This window comes from Bactrocera oleae, chromosome 5, assembly GCF_042242935.1.
Source record: "Bactrocera oleae isolate idBacOlea1 chromosome 5, idBacOlea1, whole genome shotgun sequence".
In the NCBI taxonomy this organism is placed as follows: Eukaryota; Metazoa; Arthropoda; class Insecta; order Diptera; family Tephritidae; genus Bactrocera; species Bactrocera oleae.
In genome coordinates, this window is record NC_091539.1 from 44,975,798 (window position 1) to 44,998,532 (window position 22,735).

A 22,735-nucleotide genomic window follows, 5' to 3' on the forward strand; every position below is an offset into this window, starting at 1 on the left:
GAAATATCAAGAGATTATTGAAAATTAATTTTGGGGTTTAATAAGAACTAATTATTTCTGTGTACATGTAGTGTAATATTAATAAATATATGAATATTTCTAAGCAAAACATGGTCAAACTTATTGTAAACTTTAAATTATGCTTATCATTATTTTTATCATTATTTATTTGGTGTTTTGAATTTGATTTTTTAAAATAACATGGCAACACTCGCAATATCTCTCATATGGACATCTCTGTTTTACTTGCGGATAGCAGGGCCATTGAGTAGAGCCGCCATTTTGTTAATGTGTGCGCGAACATGGTCGTGGCATTACAATGATAGTTGCGATAGTGGTCAGATAAATAATATCAAATATGTGTTAAATTCTTGTATTATGAATGTGCGATATTATTGTCAATAATATTACAAAATAATATAATTACAAATGTTACAGAAATATGAAATTGTGAAAAATATTGTAAGCTTTTGTCTCGCTCTGTTAATATTTCGGTTCGATTTTCTCTCGGGTGAGTTCGTATGCGTGAGTGCATTTCTAATTCGTCGTGATTTTTCGCAGCTCGTTACAATGTACAATGTTTTGTATGATACATTTTGTATAAAAGTTTATTCAAGTTGGTGCATATTTTTATAAATAAAAACATTTCTCCGATATTAACGCATATTTTAATGTGTATAAATTGTCTAAATATGGGGTAATTGTTTGTATAAATCACAATTAAATATTCGCTGCAACTCGCTGAATTATTCTCATACGATTCAGAAGCGGTGTAACTGTATATGTTCAACGAGTATAATGTGCATAGAAATTCGCTTTATTATTGTACTCGCTATTAACTTATTTATGTCAAAATCGAAAAAGCTAGATAGTGAAATTGAAATGTGACAAAATATTAAAATACGTTAGAAGAGTGCGACTATAATTATTGTTTGCGTGTGAATGTTGCACAGGCATAATCGTTGCATATTACTCATATACTGTCTCTTTTAGCCATCGGGCTACATTCTTCATCAACCGAGTACAGACGAAGTTTGTATCAATTTCCTACACTTGCTTTTCGATAAAAAGTGATGCCAATACTTTCTGTGTAACAGGGAATTCTTGTTGTGTAAAGTTAGGAGCGTGTGTAAAATAAATGAAATTATGTGTTTTAGTTTTACGGCAGTGTTTTGAAAATTTTTGCTTTGCGAAAAAGTAAATAATTTGTGTGTAAACATAGAATGGGCAATAAAAGCTTTTGTTCATATAATGTAAAATGTTTATATAAAAATCCCTCTATAAGTTTAGTTGGGACCAATTGATTTGTGTATACATCACTTTACTCGCGGTGTTCGCTGACTCTCGCAAATCGCACTCGACTCTTTTAATTTTAGTCTTTCTTCCTAGTTCTGTCGTTACTCGTTCGCGAAATCAGTTGAGTTTTTGCTGGTGCGGAGCAAACGGACTGAATATTTGTTATAATATTGCGAAAAGATTTTAAAAAATTGTCAAAAATTGAAAAAAAATTCAAAAAGTAATTGAGTGAAATTCAAAATAATAAAAAATTATGAACTTAAATTGAAAATAAATTGCGCGGACAAAAGCAATGTTTTTAATAAATATCTGAAGTGAGAAAATGATGCAAAATTTTTTTGAAATTTAATTAAAATTTTTCTATAATTTCGTATATTTTTGTAAAATTTGTTGAATTTTTCTTAAAATAAAATTGAATAAAACAAAAAATCTGCAAATAGAAATTTTCGATACGACGTGAAAACTAGCGACAAAAAATTTCAGTCATTGCTTGTCTGTTTTTCTTTCTTTTTCTAATACTGCTCACACTCGTTGCTTGAGGTGGTCGTCTTGCAAGTGTAGTAGTATAAGCAACACACTCAAACTTTGCGTTTCGTATACCGCAACGGGAGCGATTTGTTCGGCTTGTGGTAGCAGGGCTCTGACGAGCAAGCACAGTCTTGTAAAACAAAAGTCCGTCAGTAGAAAAGTAACGAGTAGTGAAGAAAGAATCAAACGAGTTATATAGGCAAAATCAACGAATTTTTGGAAATAAGTTTGTTCTTGTCGCGCACTAAAATGGCAACAACTCTGGCTATCTGACCAAAGAGTGAAACAAAAATTATATGCATACGGTCTCACTAGTCTCAAATTAGTGGCCGCATATACGAAAGAATGACACGAATGTATTAGCGGGCGGTCGGTTGATATAAAATAAGAACGATTCGAAGAGAAAATTAATGATATTTGCCATTTGTGATCATTGTGGCTTGACAAATTTAAAGGAATTTGTTAATCAACATCACTGCCATTTATTTACTCCTGAAACGTATATAAATTTTTAATAAATAGGAAAACTTATAATGACAATCTTTATGAGAAATATGGAAGAGCTAACAATGTTGTCAAGTAACTTACTTTTCTCTCAATTGGTACGCAAACTTATAGGACAATTTTATTTTTAAACAATTGTGGCATTAAAAGGAAAACACAAAATCAATAAGATTCCGAAATGGAAAAAATCGTAATAATTTTTTCTATTCCTTTTACAGTTGATGTGCAATTAAATATCGCTATATTCTTGGAGTTTTTTATTGCATTGCAAAAAAGGCGCAAAAACCTTGCCAACAAAAGCAATGTTTGATTCAAAAGATGTTGGTGGTGATAAACGTCGGCGTTTAAAAATGTTGTTCCAACAAACAGTGGTAAAGCAGGAATGTGTCAAGTGCCAATAAACGATTGAAAATATAAAATGATCTTAACTTTTATTCACTTACACTTACAATTTGTTTCAAAAACTCTTAAAGAACAATTATCTTACACTGAAGAAACTAAGAGGTATATTACGAAGCGGAATAAATAACCGAAACCACTCGGTCCACATTTATAACTTCTAACACAAAATGCACTCAATCGCTGTCGGCAACAACGCTTTAACTCAGTTGAAACATTTTTTAATTGTGCGAAAGCGATTTCAAAGAGTGCAACCTCATATAAACAAACTTCAAACTTGGAAAGTTTTGACCTTTTCTGCTAATGTCAACACAGCCGCTGCAGCTCAAGTAAAAGCATCAGTGTCGAGTGATCGTGTTTTTAAAGTTAATAAACCATTTCCGGAAAGCAATTTTTTTCCTTCCGCCGATTGAATTAAAACTTTCAAATTTTTTAATTTTTATATAATTTCGTCGTTATTAAGATATTCAGAATAAACTTTGATATTGCACTTCAAAGTTTCTGATTTTAAAACAAACAACAAAATCATAAATTATCAAGTGATATCGGCGTAAAGTTGTACGAGTTTACGCATATTTAATACCAAAATAGAGATCATAACAAAGAAGTCTCAATGATGGCTGATCATATGGATGAACCACCGCAGAAGCGGACTAAAATGGATCCAAGTAAGTAAAATAATCTTTAATTAAGATACTGATATATATGAATAGAATTTAAACTTCTGTTTTTAATTATTTTTAGCGGATTACGTTTCAGTTTTAGAAGATGATTTACCGGATGAATTAGTTACTGGTAATAGTAATTGGCCAGACCCTCTTGGCGGTGGCGGTGGGCCAGCAGGTTCAGGCGCAGGTCTTGGTGTCAATGTAGTCGGTGGAACCAACAAACCCCCTGCACAAGGTCCTGGCCCAGGTGGACCACAAATGAATGGCGCGAGCGATGATAACACAGGCGGAAACCAAGGTGGTCCCGGCAATCCATTACGTCAAATGCAACATCATCAACATCTGCAACAGTTATTGCAACAACAAGTAAGTTCACAAGATACATATATCGATTAGTTTATAAGATTGTATCAGTGAAAAATATACTTGCTTATATGAATATACGCTGGAAACCGGAAACTCGTATACACTCTATATCTTCAAATTTAAAATTCCTAATATTTTAATATTTATTTTGAAAAAAGTACGCATAATAACATATATTTTTTTGAAGGGTTATGTACATGGTAATTATTAGAATATTTTTTTTCAATTTATAGGGTAATAAAAATACAGGAATGATCGGTAACCCAATGGGCACAGCTGGTATGAATCAGTTAGGAAGTAAATCGCCTAACTTGCAGTCACCAAACGCAGCAGGCATGCAAGTAGTTGGTGGTCAAATGGGTATGGTTAACTCAATGTCAATGTCGATTTCCAACAACGGAACTGGAATGAATACAATGCCTGGTATGTAATATCATAAGACATACGGAAATTAATTTTCCATTTTAGTTTATAGCATATGTAGTTTTGCTCTGCAATATGTTGCGTTGTTTAACGGATTGAATACCATAATAGTTTTCCTAAATATATTGTATACTTGTTTATGGTTTATATGTATTTAATACATATACAATTTTGTATAATATTTTCTACTCCACAGGCATGAACACGATTGCTCAAGGGAATATAGGTGGTATGGTGATTACCAATAGCAATTTGGGTGGTTTGGGTGGCGGTGCAGGTATGGTAAATACATTAAAACAACAAATAGGTGCAGGTGCCGGAGGTATAATGAATGCTGGACCTGGTGGAGTGGGACCCGTTGGAAATATGGGTCCTGTTGGTGGAGCGAATCAGGGCATGCATTTAGGTGGCGGGCCTGGTCATCCGCAGAGTTTACAAAATGGTCCGATGATGGGTAGAATGGTTGGCCAACATCTGCTTCGTGGCCCCAATCCCCATTTAATGTCTGGCAACGGGCCTGGCGTTGGTCCAGGCGGTGGTCCGCGAATGCAGAATCCAAATATGCAAATGGGTATGTATTTTATTGACTTCCTTACATTTCATAATGTCAAAAACATACAGCGCACAGTGATTCGACCCGCGTTAATTAAAGCTGCGAATATAGGTTTATTCTTTTATTAAACAGGGTACTCTATTCTATATTGTCATTCCTTTAGAAATTTCTTGTGAAGTTCTATATTAATTTTTTATAGCTCCTAAGAGTAACTCCTTCAATGAGATTTTTATGAGAATATTGGTTAAATTTTATAATTTATGTAAAACTGTCAGTGAGAGCGTAGTAAAGAAGAAATTTTGTACGAATACTTACCGAATTAAAGATAATGTGCAATCCTATAAGTTCCTATTTGCTAGCAGCTTAATAGCTTTTCGCAGCATCTAAACGCTACAAAATTAAAATCATTCATCAAATTACCTAAACAACACACATATGTTAAAAATTCTCCAGTATCGTATTCCTTAACAATATTTATTTTGTCCCTCGTTTGTATGGGATCAAATCACTGTGTAGCTCAACGAACAGATGTGTTAAACGGTAATCTTACATACGGTGGTCCAGGTCAAATGGCAAATATGGTTGGTGGTAATGTAGCTGTCGGACCAAATGGACCCTATGGAAATGCGGTGGGAGGTGTTGGAAATTATGGTGGTCCTGGTGGACCCCAGGGTGGACTTAATGTAAATCCGAATAATCCACAACAGCAACTTTTGGCGCAGCAAATGGCACCACGCGGCGGTGTTCACCCTATGCAACACGGCAACCGACCTGGTGTACCCATTGGAATGGCTGGTGTTGGTAATGATGGAACACTTCAGGGTCTGGTGGGTGGTCCGCAACAACAACAGCCACAATCAATGGGTCCAAACCAACCACAAAGTGCGCAAGGTGGTGTCATGGGAGGACCTCGACCGCCGCAACCTGTTGGCCCACGCCAAAATCAAATCATTCATCAGCAGCACCAGCAACCACTTCAACTTCCTGCTACCGCCCAACTTCCTGGTGGTGGTACTGCTGGCGGAAGTAGCGGTGGAAGCACAGGCAGTGGATCTAGTGGTGGCGGTCAACACCTTTCTGAAGAGAGGAAAAAGCACATACAACAACAATTGGTGCTCCTCTTGCATGCGCATAAGTGCAATCGGCGAGAATCTCTGAACCCTAACCGTGAAAAATGCATAGTTCCCTATTGTAAATCTATGCAAGATGTGCTGGCGCATATGGCGAACTGTAAACAGAGCAAAGAATGCAGCGTTCAGCATTGCACCTCGTCTCGCCAAATTTTGTTGCATTATAAGACTTGCACACGTTCGGATTGTATTATTTGTTTTCCTTTTCGCCAGCAACAGAGTTTCCACAATAACGCAAGTGGAGCTAATGCGAATACAAACACTAACCAGCCGTTACAGGGTATTGTAAAACAGCAACAGCCGACAGATGGAACTTCCGTAGGGGGTGGTGGTCCGCAAAATTCTGGGATACCACCGCAGAATACTGGTGGATCGAATATTATTGCTGGAACCGGTGGTCAAGTTGGAATGACAGGTGGTCCAAATCAACAACTAGGCATGAAGTCTAATGTGGACATGTCTCAACAAATGCAACCACACAACACACAGAACCAAAATCAGGAAATTCGACGGTTTGATAGTTTGGGAATGCAAGGAGCAGTTTCCAACACCGGACCTGGAGCTAACATGCTGCAAAATAATGCAGTCAATACACAACAACTACAAGACATTCGTATGCCGGGAGGCGGACCGGCTGTGCGAGTATTGTCAGCTCAGGTTGGTGCACCCGGAGGTGGCATTGGAGGTGGCGGACCAAATTCAAATACAATCATGGCCAATAATATGATGATTGGTGGAGCTGGAGGACCAGATAACGGCATGCAACAGCAAACCCAAAATGTTCAACAACATGTGCTTTTACAGAGCGGAAGTAGCGGCGGTCATAACAACCCACAATTAGCTGGTTTAATCGGCGGTTCCAACACCAACAATACTGGTCAAAATCAACAAAATGCTGGACCACAATCACAGCAACCAAACATTCCTCTATCAGTTAACGTTCATAATATTAATAACAATTCGGCTTTTAATAATGCACAGTTAGGTGCTAATAACGCTGGAAACTCCGCTGACATGGGGGGAACTGCGGGAAATGGACCACCACCTAACAAGCAGAGGAAAATGCTGCCGTATAATGTCCAGATTAGGCATGATAATTCAACTGCAGTAAGTGGCGCAGCTGGAGGAGTCGCTGGCGGTAATAACAATTCTGGTACACCGGGTGGTGCTGGTGCAGCAACTGTAAATTCTAGTAGCTTGGTGGGAGCTCAAAGTAATAACTCATCCAGTGGGGGTGCAACCACTTCACAGGGCGGTAATGGCAGCGCAAGCAATAGTGCTGTTACTGAAGAAAGAGACTGGCGTGAATCGGTGACTGCTGATCTACGAAAACACCTTGTCCATAAACTTGTGCAAGCGATATTCCCAACGTCGGATCCTACAACCATGGCTGATAAACGTATGGCCAATTTGGTTTCTTACGCTGAAAAAGTTGAGAAAGATATGTATGAGGCAGCCAAGTCTCGATCGGAATATTACCATCTACTGGCTGAAAAAATCTACAAGATACAAAAGGAGTTAGAAGAAAAACGCATCAAACGAAAAGAACAGCAAATGTTAATAATGCAACAACAGCAAGGATCCGGTGGAGGAGCAGGTTCCGGTGCCGGGCAAGGACCAAGCCCAAGTAATGCAGTGCCAGTTGGTCAACAACTTCGTCCTGGACATCCCCAACCGCTAATAAGGCCAATAGGTGTCAGTGGAGGCCAAGGTATGCCGTTAGGTGTTGCTGGAATGATGCAACCAGTTATGCCAGGACAAGCCCCCGTTGGTAATGTGGGTATGTTGCCTGGACAAGCAAGTCAAAATATGGTAGGAATACGTGGTCACTCTCCCGGAGGAAATTTGCTAGCTTTGCATCAACAGCAACCCAATCATAGATTGCAGTTTCCACCACAGCATCAAGGCAATTTATTGGTTGGTCCGCCAGGACCTAGTCCAAACAGTGGCATGGGGGTAATGCCAACATCTACATCACAAAGTATTGTCGTACCAAGTCCGGTGTTATCTCCCTACGGTGTTCAAGTAATTCCAGCTAGTCAAGTAAGCGCCGGTGGTGTGTTGACAAGTCCTGTTTCAGGACAACAACAACAATTTATCACGGCCAATGGCGGCAATAGTTCACAATCTGCGCAACAACTTTCCGAAATTATGAAGCAAAGGCTTTTGCAAGCACAGCAGCACCAGACTAATATGTTGCCACAATCTCCATTTAATAATCCTGCTTCTCATATGCAACAACAACAGCAACAACCACAACAACAGCCTCAGCAGCAACAACCACAAAATCCTTTTCCTTCGCCAATGTCACAACAACAGCAGCAACCGAAACAAAATGTGGGCTCAGTGGGAAACATGCCACCGACTCCTACTAGTCTTGAGTCATTAGTCGGTGGGAATTCGGTAGGTGCGAATAGCACAACTGGCGTCCCCTCAACAGGTGTCATGGTAGCCGCGCCTAGTCCCTCGCCCAATTTCGTCTCGAATGGTCCAATAGGAACACCTTCCAACAATCCACCATCAGTAACTTCGCTTATGCAGCCCCTGAGCGAACGAGCAAGCAGTACTCCTCCCATTATGGCACCGTCCCCGGCATCGGCATCATCTGGAACGACCCTATCGGTGAATGCTAGTACAGCGTCCAGTAACGTAGGTGTGCCAATGAGCAGTACTGGAACTACAATGACGACAACTGCGTCATCTTCCAATACTCAGTTGTCAGCGAAACCGAATGCCATTAATACAAATAATAATGGTCCTATTCTGGCACAGAAACAACAGCAGCAACAACATCTATCGATGGGTAAAGGTGGCAACAGCAATAGTAGTAATAGTGTCAATGTAGCGGCCACAACTACTACTACATCGACTGTGATGAGTTCACGTCCTACATCAATCAGTAATCTTTCATCACAAATGGCGGCGCTTGAAGCAGCTGCTCGTGATAATGATGAAACTCCACCCTCACCAAGTGCCGATTCCGGTGGTGAAAGCGGTAACGCTTCCAAAGGCAAATTGGATTCCATTAAGCAAGAAGATGAAATTAAGAAAGAGTACATGGAAGATGGAAGCGGTGGTGCTGGAGATAATTCTCAAATGGACACACAATCTTCGGCCGGTGTAGGTAAAAATGTTAATAATGACGGTACCAACATGAAAGTGGAAATCAAGACTGAAGACGGAGATGGCATTATAAAAAGTGAACCAATGGACACTGACGACAACAACGCCGCAAATGGTGTTGGCGGAATGGGGAATGCTGGGACTTCGGACTGTAAAAATGATGGAAAGACATCAGCTGACGGTGATACTAAAGTCAAGTCAGAAACAAAACCTGTAGTACCAGAACCACTAATGCCTAATGCTGGCGATAAGAAAAAGAAATGCGGTGAGTTATATAACATTATAATCTAATCGGTGTATAATAGGTATATGTACGAACTTTATTTCAGTATTCAATCCAGAGGAGCTAAAACAGGCACTGTTACCAACACTAGATAAGTTGATGCGTCATGAACCAGAATCAGCACCATTCCGTTGTCCCGTAGATCCTCAAATACTTGGTATACCAGATTATTTTGATATTGTGAAGAAACCCATGGACTTGGGCACCATTCGCAACAATCTGATGAATGGCAAATATAATGATCCGTGGGAGTATGTCGATGATGTGTGGCTAATGTTTGATAACGCTTGGCTATATAATCGTAAAACTTCACGTGTTTATCGATACTGCACAAAGGTAATTTTATATTAAAAAAAACTAGAATATGTTAATATAACTAATTTTACGTGTTTTAAACATGTTATAGTTATCTGAAGTATTTGAGCAAGAAATCGATCCAGTAATGCAAGCTCTTGGCTACTGCTGTGGTCGAAAATATACATTCAATCCTCAAGTGCTATGTTGCTTTGGAAAGCAATTGTGTACAATACCACGGGACGCCAAGTATTACAGTTACCAAAATAGGTATGTAAACTCTTTTAATAATTTTCTTTTATAGAGATACCTCTTGTCAAAATAATTATTGTGATATTATTTAATTGGTTTAAGTGGGCATACAATTCCTTGTCTTGTAACAAATGTACATATATTGAGAGAGAAAAACAAACATGAAAAACTTTCTAGAGAATCTTGGAAATTTTAATATTACTAAATAATTTAATTTTTTACTTGGTGTAAAAGTATTTCTGAATAGCTAAATAATTTTTAATGGATATAAAAATTGAACACCCAACTTTGATGAAATAATAATAAAACAATATCTATTTTAAATTGTATTTTTATTTCGCCTTGTAAAACAATACAAGTATAAATTTTGCTTGCATGAACATAACGATTAAGTTTTGAGCTATTACATTATTTTATTTTCACATGGAATGTAAAATAGTATTTTAAATAAACAGCAATTCAAACTCAAGCTTGTATGAACCACCTTTTAAAACAAACAAGGTATCTGAAATATTGGAGCAACATCTTTTTGTAGTCTATAATAATTAAGTTGCATCCTATTTTGTTGAAGTAAGGTATTTAAAATCGCGGTTTTCTGTATATAAATTTGCTACTGCATTCCGTATTGTAATTTTATGTTTTCTTCAATCATATCACAATATTACAACTTTTCGATTTCTTTATAATTTAATTAACACATGTATCGATTCGAATTAATCGCACAAGATGCATTAACTCATTACACGCTTAAGTAACTAAATTTTTGGTAATGTATGGTAAAATTAGTACTTTGAGGTTTACAAACGTTTTGTGAATACTTAATAAAATATTAAACATTTCATGAAATTTTAATTCTTGAAATTATTCTTCACTTACTACGTATCTTGTTACTAAGGACGTCTTAATAGTACTATTTCAAATATATACCTATTTTATATGAAATGAATTCAAAATGTGAGGTCACTCATACTGAAATAAATAAAATAATTTTTATTGCTGTTTTTTTAATTAAATAATCGTAGATCTAACATGTCTGAATATCCCCATTAAAGATTTTACTTAGCAAAAACTCAAAATATACAATAAATTAAAACAATTAAAAGTTGTGTATAATGTATATTTCAAAATGTGTGCGTTATTGAAATTTTACACAAAAGGATTTTTTTCGGTTCTCTTTTTTTTTTTTTTTTTTGTTTTGTTGATTTTTCGTTAACTTCTCGAAATACATCTAAAATTAATACATATCAAATATTTTTGAAGATACCACTTTTCTTCAAATAACAGTCAAACAATTAAATAATTTAGTTGAATACGCTCAATTGACCACAAAGCTTGCTAAATATATAGACATTGGTTACAAATTCGAATGCGAATTAATTAACGAATTTAATAATAATACATCAAGACCTCGTTTTGCGTCGTAGATAAGTTCCAAAATATCGCGACTCAAATAGAAACAACGCAAAGTGAATAGCTATTTCCTATTGGAAATCATATAAACATCAAAGATCTGCTATTATATTGTCCAAAGTTTGCGGAACAGCGTGTTGTTTTTATATTGAGGTAAAGTAAATTTTTGCACTTCTTCATTGCTTCAGAAATTTGCTTTGAAATCCATTTGCATTAATTCCTCGTTATACATTTCTTGGTTATAAAAAGCTAGCAATTCTTCAAAATTAGACTCTCCTGCTAAGTTGGCAAATTCATGCCAAATAGTATCTGCTTCATCAACCTGAAATTCTGAAGAAGAGCTTTTTCTTTTTTTGTTGTTGACTATTTGTAATCAACCTTCCACAGCAACTATGCTTTTAATAATGATTGTAAAATCTTTGCACTTCAATCAAGAATCAAATAACAATCGGATAAAAACTTAATTTTGGAACTCCCCGAAACCCAAATAAAATTTAAATATACAAAACGGTAAATTACCTTTTAGAACATATAAAAATGATTCTCTGAATAATAATAAAAAACAACTTCGCAATTGGAAAAAAACGCAATTCGAAAAAACAACGACTCAGCGAAAATAATGCTTAGTTCAGTAACGACGCAACTTCGAAAAAACGAAAGGCGAAACGATGCAAGGCGAGGTCCGAGGGTACTTTTTGCATGCATGTTCTAAAGTTTTACCAAAACCAAGAAAACAAAAAAAATAATATAAAAAAATGAAATCATAAATTCAACAATCTTTATTTATTTTAATTTTTATATGTAATTTTGTGAAATTACCTTTATTTATAGTTTGTAACCAAACAATTCTAATGTGAACCTTGTTATTTTTATTTTCTTCTATTCCTTTGCAAAACCCATAAAAAAATATGTGGTAATGGTTTTTTGTGTGCGTCTGTAACGTCCTAATACATCTATTCATCTACAACCATCGACAAATTAATATCTACATGATCATACACATTTGCTTATGGTGTAACAACAAAATAATCGATATTTATTACCGCTGTTGCTGATGTTAAATGCTGATCGTTTGCTACTTACAACAATGTTTTGAAACCCGCTGTGGCATTGGCTCACTCAAATGCTTAACCACCTCCCTCTGTGCGCACTTTTTGCCGATGTGTACTAATCCGTGCATTACTAATATTTTTCCAACCAACGTTCGTTACTCCTATCCCTACTCCCTCCCTTACCCATTCAACATTATCACAAAAACAAAAAACGCATTCCATGACAAATCAATTGCCATTGCTTTTTTCGTACTTTCTTATGACGTTTAACCGATCATCTACGCTTACATCTGCGTTTGTTTCCTGATTGGATGCGTTCAAATCATTCACAAATCATAATAAATAAATAAAATATATTAACAAATTTGTCGAAATTCGTATTGGTTTTTGTAAATACTAAAGTCTAAAGGATTATGGTGTTGCCTCAAACAGATACACCTTCTGCCAAAAATGTTTCAACGACATCCAAGGAGATACTGTTACTCTCGGCGACGATCCGCAACAGTCTCAAACGTAAGTAAATACTTAGAGCCAATTACAAATACACCGAAATATAATGAAACATTTCCATATTAATTGCTTTATTTATATGTTACAAATTTATTTGCGTACCTATTAGGCAAATTCGTAAAGATCAGTTCAGAGAGATGAAAAATGATCATTTAGAGCTTGAGCCGTTTGTAGATTGTCAGGAATGTGGCCGCAAGCAACATCAAATTTGTGTTCTCTGGCTTGACACGATTTGGCCAGGTGGTTTTGTATGTGACAATTGCTTGAAGAAGAAGAATTCCAAAAGAAAGGAGAACAAGTTCAACGCGAAACGTTTGCCCACCACAAAACTTGGGATATATATAGAAACACGTGTGAATAACTTCTTGAAAAAGAAAGAAGCTGGGGCTGGTGAGGTACACATAAGGGTTGTATCCTCCTCTGATAAATGTGTAGAGGTAAAACCGGGCATGCGACGACGATTCGTCGATAATGCAGAAATGTCTTCAGAGTTTCCATATCGGGCGAAAGCTTTATTTGCTTTTGAAGAGGTGGACGGAGTTGACGTTTGTTTCTTTGGCATGCATGTACAAGAATATGGTTCCGAATGTCCACAACCCAATACACGGCGTGTGTACATTGCCTATTTAGATTCGGTACATTTCTTTAAACCTCGCCAGTATCGAACCGCAGTGTATCATGAGATACTGCTGGGTTATATGGATTATGTGAAACAATTAGGTTACACAATGGCACATATTTGGGCATGCCCACCTTCCGAGGGCGACGATTATATATTCCATTGTCATCCGACGGATCAGAAAATACCTAAACCAAAACGTTTGCAGGAATGGTATAAAAAGATGTTAGACAAGGGTATGATTGAACGTACTATACAGGATTACAAAGATATATTGAAACAAGCAATGGAAGACAAATTGACATCAGCGGCAGAGTTACCTTACTTTGAAGGCGACTTCTGGCCGAATGTACTGGAAGAAAGTATCAAAGAGTTAGACCAAGAGGAAGAGGAGAAACGCAAACAGGCCGAAGCAGCAGAAGCTGCAGCAGCAGCCAATGTAAGATTTTTGTTCGGGATTAAATAAATAAATTCTATTACTACATACATATTTTTCGCAGATATTTTCAATTGAAGACAATGAAGTTAGTGGTGATGGAAAGAAAAAGGGCCAGAAGAAAGCAAAGAAATCCAATAAATCCAAAGCTGCGCAGCGTAAAAACAACAAGAAAACCAATGAACAACAGACAGGCAATGACCTCTCTGCCAAGATCTATGCCACAATGGAGAAACACAAGGAGGTGTTCTTTGTGATACGCCTGCATTCGGCACAATCAGCTGCAAGCTTAGCGGTAGGTGTATTCAGTATTCATTGGCTTTTTTCTTACTTGCCCCCACAAGTATGCTGTTTTCATTGCATAGATTGCATTCCGAAGCTTTTCTTATCAGTAACGAACTTTTACTTTAAACAATTTTTTCTTGACTTAACAGCCTATACAAGATCCAGATCCATTATTAGCATGTGATCTGATGGATGGACGAGATGCGTTCCTAACACTGGCTAGAGACAAGCACTTTGAATTTTCATCACTTCGTCGTGCTCAATTTTCTACGCTATGCATGCTGTACGAACTGCACAACCAAGGGCAAGACAAGTTCGTCTATACATGCAACAATTGCAAAAGTGCGGTGGAAACACGATACCACTGCACAGTTTGTGATGTGAGTTTTATTTATTTATTTATTTTTTTTATTTTAAACATCTCGCTTTTTATTATGTTTTACATATTTTGATTCTTTTTTCATACAGGACTTTGATCTCTGCTCTGTGTGCAAGGAGAAAGTTGGCCATCCACATAAAATGGAGAAACTTGGCTTGGACATTGATGATGGCTCATCACCAGCCGATCTCAAACAAGCTAACCCTCAAGAGGCGCGGAAACAATCCATACAACGATGCATTCAGTCACTGGTACACGCATGTCAGTGTCGTGACGCCAATTGTCGTCTGCCTTCGTGTCAAAAGATGAAACGTGTCGTTCAGCATACAAAGAACTGCAAACGCAAAACTAATGGTGGCTGTCCAATTTGCAAACAATTAATTGCGCTTTGCTGCTACCATGCCAAGCACTGCCAGGAACAGAAATGCCCAGTTCCGTTCTGTCCAAATATTAAACACAAGCTCAAACAACAACAATTACAACAAAAGTATGTATTTTTATCTGCACCTATATGGTTAAGACTGATTTTTTATTAACATTCATTTGATATCTTCAAATATAGATTACAACAGCAACAACTATTACGCCGTCGTGTGGCTCTAATGACTCGCACTGTGACTACACCAGCTGCTTTAACAGGTGGCCCAGTCGTTGGAGCTGGTCCAGTTGTAGTGCCTAGCGGGGTTGTTGGACCCGGTGGTGTTGGCGTCGGTGTTGGTGTTGGTGTGGGTGTCCCTAGTGTAAATGTTGGTCAACCTAATATGCCTGGGCAACCAGCTTTAATGGCAGCGAATACTGCTGGTGGAATGAGTCCATCTACAGTGGCTGTACCCTCACCGGTATCGGCCCAGATGAGTGGAGGTATGACTTCACCGCATCCACATCAACCTGGGATTGGAATGAAGCCAGGAGGTGGTCATTCACCTTCACCCACGGTTTTGCAAGTAGTTAAACAGGTCAGCAAAGAATACTATAAAGTGTGGAAAGTTTATCATATCATATTTTATTGATGTCAAGCAATTGATCGGTCTAACAGATATTTCCAATCTTTGTAATGTTTAATAAAATCACTTTGTTAATATGACAGGTCCAAGAGGAAGCTGCGCGCCAACAAGGTGGACCCATGCCGCCTCCAGTAATTCCACGTCACATAGGAGGAATGCCTAATCAGGGCAATCCTGGTGGTAATATGATTGGAAGCAATGTGGGAAATGTTGGCGTTGGTGTTGGCAATGTTGGCGTTGGACAAATGGGACCAGGTGGTGTAAATACTGTTATGGGTAATAATATGCCAATGGATCAATGGGGTGGCGGTAATCGCTATCAGGCAAATGCGAATCCAGGAATGCGACAACCGAACCAAACCCAGGTGCAAATGCAACAGAATACAATGCAGCCGGTAAGTAAAAGGAAAAACATATAATTTTGAATATTGCGAATTAAATTGTCTACATTTTAGAATATGATGGGCATGGTTGGAGCCGGGGGTTCGAATCAAATGCTTGGAGGGCCAGTTGGCAATATGGGAGGTAATGCTGGTGGCACAGGCGTTGGAGGAATGAACAGCCCTGGAGGTGGTATGGGAGGCATGGTCGCTGGCGGCCAGGTTGGTGGTCCCGGTGGTGGCATTCGGCCGCAAGGTGGTCAGCATAATGCACCTGTTGACAGTGGTCAGGGGCTAAATGAAGCTCAACTTGCGCTCATTATGCAGAAGATTAAAAACAATCCGTCGCATGATAACCAACAGATATTGCAAGTCCTGAAACGTAATCCGCGGATAATGGCCGCCATTATTAAACAACGGCAACAGAGCCAACCGAATGCTAGTGGAAGCGGTGGTGGCGGCCCAGCGGGTAATGGACAACAACAACAGCAGCAACAACAACAAGTAATGCAACAAAATCAACAGTTGCAACACATGATGAGCCAACAGCAGCAAATGTCTCAAGCGAATCAGCAACAAGTCGTGATGCAGCCTCAACAACAAGCAGGGCCACCACATCAGCGTATGCCAGGCATGCAAAATCCCATGATGATGCAACAACAGCAGCAAGTGCCTAGCAATATGCAGCAACAAGGACCGGTAAATTCATATTTATTTGCACCAGGTGAATGATAAATTTCAGGAAAATAATTATTTGTTTTGCTTCAACAGATGCCTAACGTGCAATGGTTCAAAGCGCGCCAGATGCCGATGCCCAATTACCCGCCTCCTTATCCTCAGCGTCAACGCGCACCTCCTCAAATGGGAGGTGGCGGCGGACAACAATTTACCGGTGGCAATTTTGGCCCAGGTGGACCAGGTGATCAGTATGCAGTTGCCGCTGCGGCTATGCAACAAGGCCTGAAACCACCCACACCACAACAACAAATGGGTGGTATGCCAGGTGCTGTGACACAGCAGCAGCAACAACAACAGCAGCAAATGATACAAGCAGGTGGTGTGGTGGGAGGATCCGGAGTTGGCATGGTGGGCGGTCCTAATGTAATGGGCCCGCCTACGCCACACACGCTGCAACAGCAACTAATGCAATCAGCAGCGCGCTCTTCACCGCCTATACGTTCACCACAACCTACATCGTCACCACGTTCCGCGCCCTCGCCACGAGCTGGTGGACCATCAGCTTCGCCACGCGCTCAACCATCGCCACATCAAGTAATGAGTCATTCACCAGCGCCAGGTCCACCACATGATGGTGGTCTACATAATCATGTCGGTGGCATGCATGCGCCACATCAATCACCACTGCCAGGTGGTGTATCACAGGACGTAGGCGTAGGCGGTGTGGTTGGTGGTGGAGTTGTCGGTGGTACCGGTCCTGGTCAAGCCGTTGCCGATGCGTCTGATCAATTGACCAAATTTGTGGAACAACTCTAGTGTAGCAATTAACAGTTGCAGGCACCTACTAGCACGTTCAGCAACAAGATGTATCCACGTTATTATTGAGATAAGCCGAAATAGTGCATCTGTACAGGTTAATCAATCATATCTTTATTTTAAATATTTGGTTGAATTGTTTTTTTTTTTTTTACTATTTATGTTTATTTTTTGAGGCATCACAATTGAAGTTATTAATTTCAGTTTTCTTATCTCTAAAAGTTAGGTTTATAATTTATTTGTTTCTTTGAATTATATGCATAGTTAAGAATAGTGTTTAGAACATTCTGAAGGTATGATCAAACGTTCCATCGCATCAAGTTATACCTTATTGTCATAAGCATTTAAAGAGTAATAATATGATTTGCCGAAAGATGCATTAGATGCATGTAAGTAGGACTCAAAATACACATGATCGATCAAAAATAAAGTATGGTTTAGTTACTATAAAAGATAGGCGGTTACTAAAATCCTCTTAATTACAAAACCATTAGTACATACATAGTATATTTAAATACATTTTTTGACAATATTTTCTTGCAATGCTAAAATCGTTTCCAAGAAAAAACGTATATTGGCAGTTGACCGACTAAGCCAAACTTCTCTGCACATTCATCTCTTATATGTTATTTTGAAGGTAACTCCCATTGTGTTCGGCCCTTTGTGCACATTTAGAAATACCTTGAATTTAGGTTTTTTGTGTTTATTTTTGAGTTTACTTGATTTATACTCATCCCTCAAATGCTGTTGAACGAATACATTACCACATGCACACACTGATATATTCTATATATAGAAAGACTTTAATGCAATTTAAATGGTTAATATACCATAAATCATATGTAGATGTATTAAATCTAATATAAGACGAAAAAGTTTATTTTTATCACTTTGAGAAATGTAAAAGAATAAAAGATAAAATCAAAATATAAAAAAATCTTGTATAAAATGAAGAAATGATAGCAAAACAAGTCAAATATTCAACACAATACTAGAAAGTACATGGAAACCTTGTAAATATGTAGTCTTTTAAGTAAATATTATATATGTATAGGTTTTAGTTACTTTTAAAGAAAAGATACAAATATTTACCAATGAAAAGAAGCATAAGCAAGCTCTAATTTGGTAACGTAAATAAAAAATTAACTGGTAGTAATTTGTATATGTGCAAATGTTTTCAATAGCCACACATTCATTGAAATGAACTATTAAAAAGATTTTATATATTAAACGATAAATAACATTTTGCAGAATTAACATACACTGAAATCGATTTGAAAAATGTCCATTATTTTACTGAAATTTGTTAAGAAAATTTCCCATACAGCCTATTGATAATTCATAAAAAAAGAGCTATTAACTTCCAATGTCCACACTTGAAATGAATTACTTCTAGAATATCGTCATCGCTTGTTACCCTTTTTGTGTTGATGTGTATCAATATTTTATATGACATTCAGTAACAATATTAAATGTGCCTTTTCAGTATTTGTACTTTTATGGTAATATTATTGCACATTGTCGGCCACTTAAATGCTAACTTTCATGCAAATTCATATTATTATTATTTTTCATTAAAGACAACCGTAGTTGACAATGAATTGCACCCTTAACACCCAACATTAAGTATGAATCGTTCTTTATAATTTACATTACCAGTGAATTGTGTTTTTATTAGATTCAAATTGATAAAATTCAATAAATAATCATTATTTAAAAGAACGTAAAGAATTCGTTACTTTATATAATTAAATTAAAAGGCGAAGAAAATACAAAGTAACGTTTGAAAACTTACAAATAACGTAATTTATACCATACACAGTATAACTTCAAAATAATTACAATTGCATCTGTGTCTCCGAACATTTCTGCACATTAACAAAGTTCATTGTATCGGCTGTTATCGAACTACATACATCTCATATAAATTTCTATACTATGACTTGATAAAAATAAAGTATACACAGTAATCTAGATTCGTTCGCCTTACACTCATTTAAAGCCGTCACAAAATTCGCACCTGCACCTGCAGTGAATATTACACAATTAACTAACTTTATTACCTTACGTAGTTTAAAACTTTAAGTAACTTTATTTTCTAAAATGTGAACATTGCAAATTTCATAGTTAAATAGTTAGTGGTACTGTACGCATGATTAGTTATATTTTGTGATAGCTTTTTATATTATAATACTTAATTTTAGATTAATTAGTTTTGGGTTGTGTGATAATTCATACACCGAAAAATTTTAGCATTTCAAATAATCTTATATCTCAACACTTATGACATAATACAATACTTTAAACACAAACATAATTTCAAATACCCGTGTACTTTGTATTAATTCTGTGGCTATGAAAAGTACATTGGTGTGTTTATATAGTTATATACAATTATTCGGTTCGACAAAGAAATGATTAACCAGCAGTTGACTTGAAGTCCCCCAATTTTTCAAGTTCAAAAAACGCTGGCGAACAATTTCTTTTCAAACAAAATGAAATTGTGGTTTTGAAATTGATAAATATTTATGTTATTAATAAATATTTCTTACTTTTCGCTAATGTGCTATACACGCATAAAATAAAACATTATTTGAAAGTAATTCAAAACTTAAATGGAACTTCTTTTATAAAACTGCGTATTTTTTTAATTACAATTACAAATACAATATATAAAATGCTTAGTTTAAGTTGTAACTGCAGTCTACACATATTTTATGTTTTGTCCTGCATAGTTTTCGCTTGGATAAGAGTTTGTTGTACGCCCGATAGACCACCGCGCCCGCCAACTAACAGCAAATGAACTATTCATAGCGAAAATTGCACAGTTCGCGAAATAAATTTAAAAAGTTACAAAATAAGTTATAAAGAAAATATGCATTGTATATAAATAGCTAGCTTATAGAGTAGAACAAAAAAAAAAAAAAAAAACACAAAAAATAAAAGAAATATAAGTTAATTATTAAAGGTATATCATAATAAAATAGTATGTGTAATTTGTATGTTATTACTTATTCTTGTAATATTTTTAAATGTACATATATACATATTTATCTAGATAGTAAGAATCATTATATAAGTTAATTAATAAGCGCATATTGGAAAATAATAAAAGCACGGAAATTTATTAAAAAATAAAATTGTTGTAAGTATTGATTCCAAAATTTTTGTGATTTGCATACAGATGTATATGTGTAGGTATACGTGTTTCAATGTGTGGGTAGCAAGTAAAGTGAGAATATAGTAAATTTTAGGTAAAATGCCTAACACGCTACATTTAATATATATAAACAAATATTATTTTCTTACAAGTTAGTAGTTTTAAAAGTCATAATGTGGTCTTATTAAAATAATACATTAAAGTTATGACGATCTCTTCATCTCTCCTTTTATTCGTAATTTTTGATATATTAATTTGTAAAACAAAATAATCGTTTTAGAAGATGATAATCAAATAATAACGGCAGTCGTGTTAATCATAATGCTTGCACTTAGCGACTTAGCTACTGAAATGTAAAGAAATATTTTATATTAAATTTTAACATAAACATAATAAATATTATGTTATAAAAATCTGCACTTTTGAATCAAGAAAATCATAAATGAATGATGTACTACGGAAATCGTAACTTTAAGTTTATTTTAATATTTATTAATATTAATTATCGTAAACTCAATATGACAATTACTAAAATATGATTATCTCGCGTAAAACGTAAAACGCCGCGTCTGTAAAATACTAATAACTTACTTGTATATAATTATAGAGCAAACTAACTATATTTTGGTGGATAAATAAATACATATGTATATAGTAAAAAGTAAGCTCATATTACTAGCCTAAAAATGTCGAAAATTTAAAAAAGAAATGTGCCTGCCTAGCACATCGCAACAGAAATAAATACATACATTATGAACGATTTAATTGATATACGCGCATTGCATACAAAAAAACATCGCACATGCTAGAAGCTTAAGTTGCACAGCGGTCTAATAGAAGTTTAAAAGTTAGTAACTAAACAACGGAAAATCAATATTTGATAAAAAATGTAAATGCTAATTTTTTAATTTGCCACCAGCTAAACAAAAAAAAAAAAAATATATATATATATATATAAATAATAAATAAATTGTTTCAGCAGTTGCGCTCAAAACAAAAAAAATAAATAATATTTAAACCAACATCTAATTATATTTTATGCATTTCATTTATTGCGGAAATCATATGTATGTGTGCATAGTATTCATTGAAAGAAAATTATAAAAATTTAGGTATTTGTATCAGATCCAAAAAAAACTAGCACTTGATTTGAAAATATTCTAAGATTTATTTGTCAATCAATGTAGAGAACTTAATATAAGTGTAATCACTAAGTCCTAGCTTAAATGTATTACAATAAACAGAAAAGTATCATAAGCATTAAATTGACGAAAATCTAAAGCTAAACTGAATATAATATAAATACAAAAACATACATATTACACATAACTGTGGATGAAAGTAAAAATGGCGCGCACGTGTATTGCATAAGGTAAACAGCATTATTTGTATAGTTAAAATTAATGAAAACGGTTTATATAATTATAATTATATACATACATACAATAAATAATAATTATAAAAATTATATACAAATTTAAAATGCGTATATATATATAAAGAGAAATTGAATAAAAAATAATTTCAAAATGACAAAATATATTTATTTATTTTTATTACGAATCGGTATCATATTCGGTATCTGGGGGCTTGAAAATGATATACATATATGTTATTGTTGTTGTAGCGGCAGAATTCTGCTGAGTTGACAATCCTTGGCCGGATAAAAATGCGAGTCCGTTCCTCTCTTTTATTTTTTTTGCTCTCGATTATTTTTAAATCTTTATTTTCATGTTACATTACAAAAATCAGAAAACAAGATACGAAATAACGGATATATTTATAATATCAGTTTAGTTTCGAAAAATAAGGATACATCGAAATTAATTAGAGAGACAAATGACTAAAAAATATGTTATATCTCAATAAAATGCCTTTTATGAGCTTTTCTTTTATAGTTTTCCAGTTGTCAATCTTCTTTTAGGGATCATCCATCATTTTTAGATCCTAGTGGAACCGCTCTCTCTATTTCTCACTACAATTTCCTAAATCAACCGAAACTTTATCCAGATGATCTAACCCCACTTCCACTGATTGAACCGATTTCGCGGCATCATAGTTTCTGAGGGCATGCGAACTACTTTTGAAGTGCAAACAGACATTTTTATTGAGTAAAACTGAACATTTATTAGGCTGTAGGTTTAGATACCTCCAAGTTGGATTTTTATTAAACCTTTAAACCTTCCG

At 35.8% G+C, this 22,735-nt stretch overlaps 1 protein-coding gene across 7 annotated transcripts; it reads left to right on the forward strand.

Moving 5' to 3' along the window:
* Positions 1-343: 343 nt before the first annotated feature.
* Positions 344-22,086, forward strand: nej (nejire). Of its 7 annotated transcripts, none has more exons than XM_036366087.2 (17): positions 344-697; positions 2,547-3,395; positions 3,472-3,761; positions 3,995-4,184; positions 4,381-4,755; positions 5,254-9,255; positions 9,320-9,609; positions 9,680-9,837; positions 12,684-12,794; positions 12,901-13,849; positions 13,911-14,141; positions 14,281-14,511; positions 14,600-14,997; positions 15,073-15,466; positions 15,598-15,909; positions 15,970-16,593; positions 16,666-22,086. In XM_036366087.2, exons 2-17 carry the CDS (start codon positions 3,341-3,343, stop codon positions 17,386-17,388), a joined length of 9,333 nt encoding a protein of 3,110 aa, XP_036221980.2. In that variant the 5' UTR covers positions 344-697; positions 2,547-3,340; the 3' UTR covers positions 17,389-22,086. The 7 variants fall into 7 exon arrangements, with proteins under 7 accessions (XP_036221980.2, XP_014091553.2, XP_014091554.2 ...); XM_014236078.3 differs by having other exon boundaries at positions 344-511; XM_014236079.3 differs by lacking the exon at positions 344-697 and adding an exon at positions 756-1,610.
* Positions 22,087-22,735: the final 649 nt, after the last annotated feature.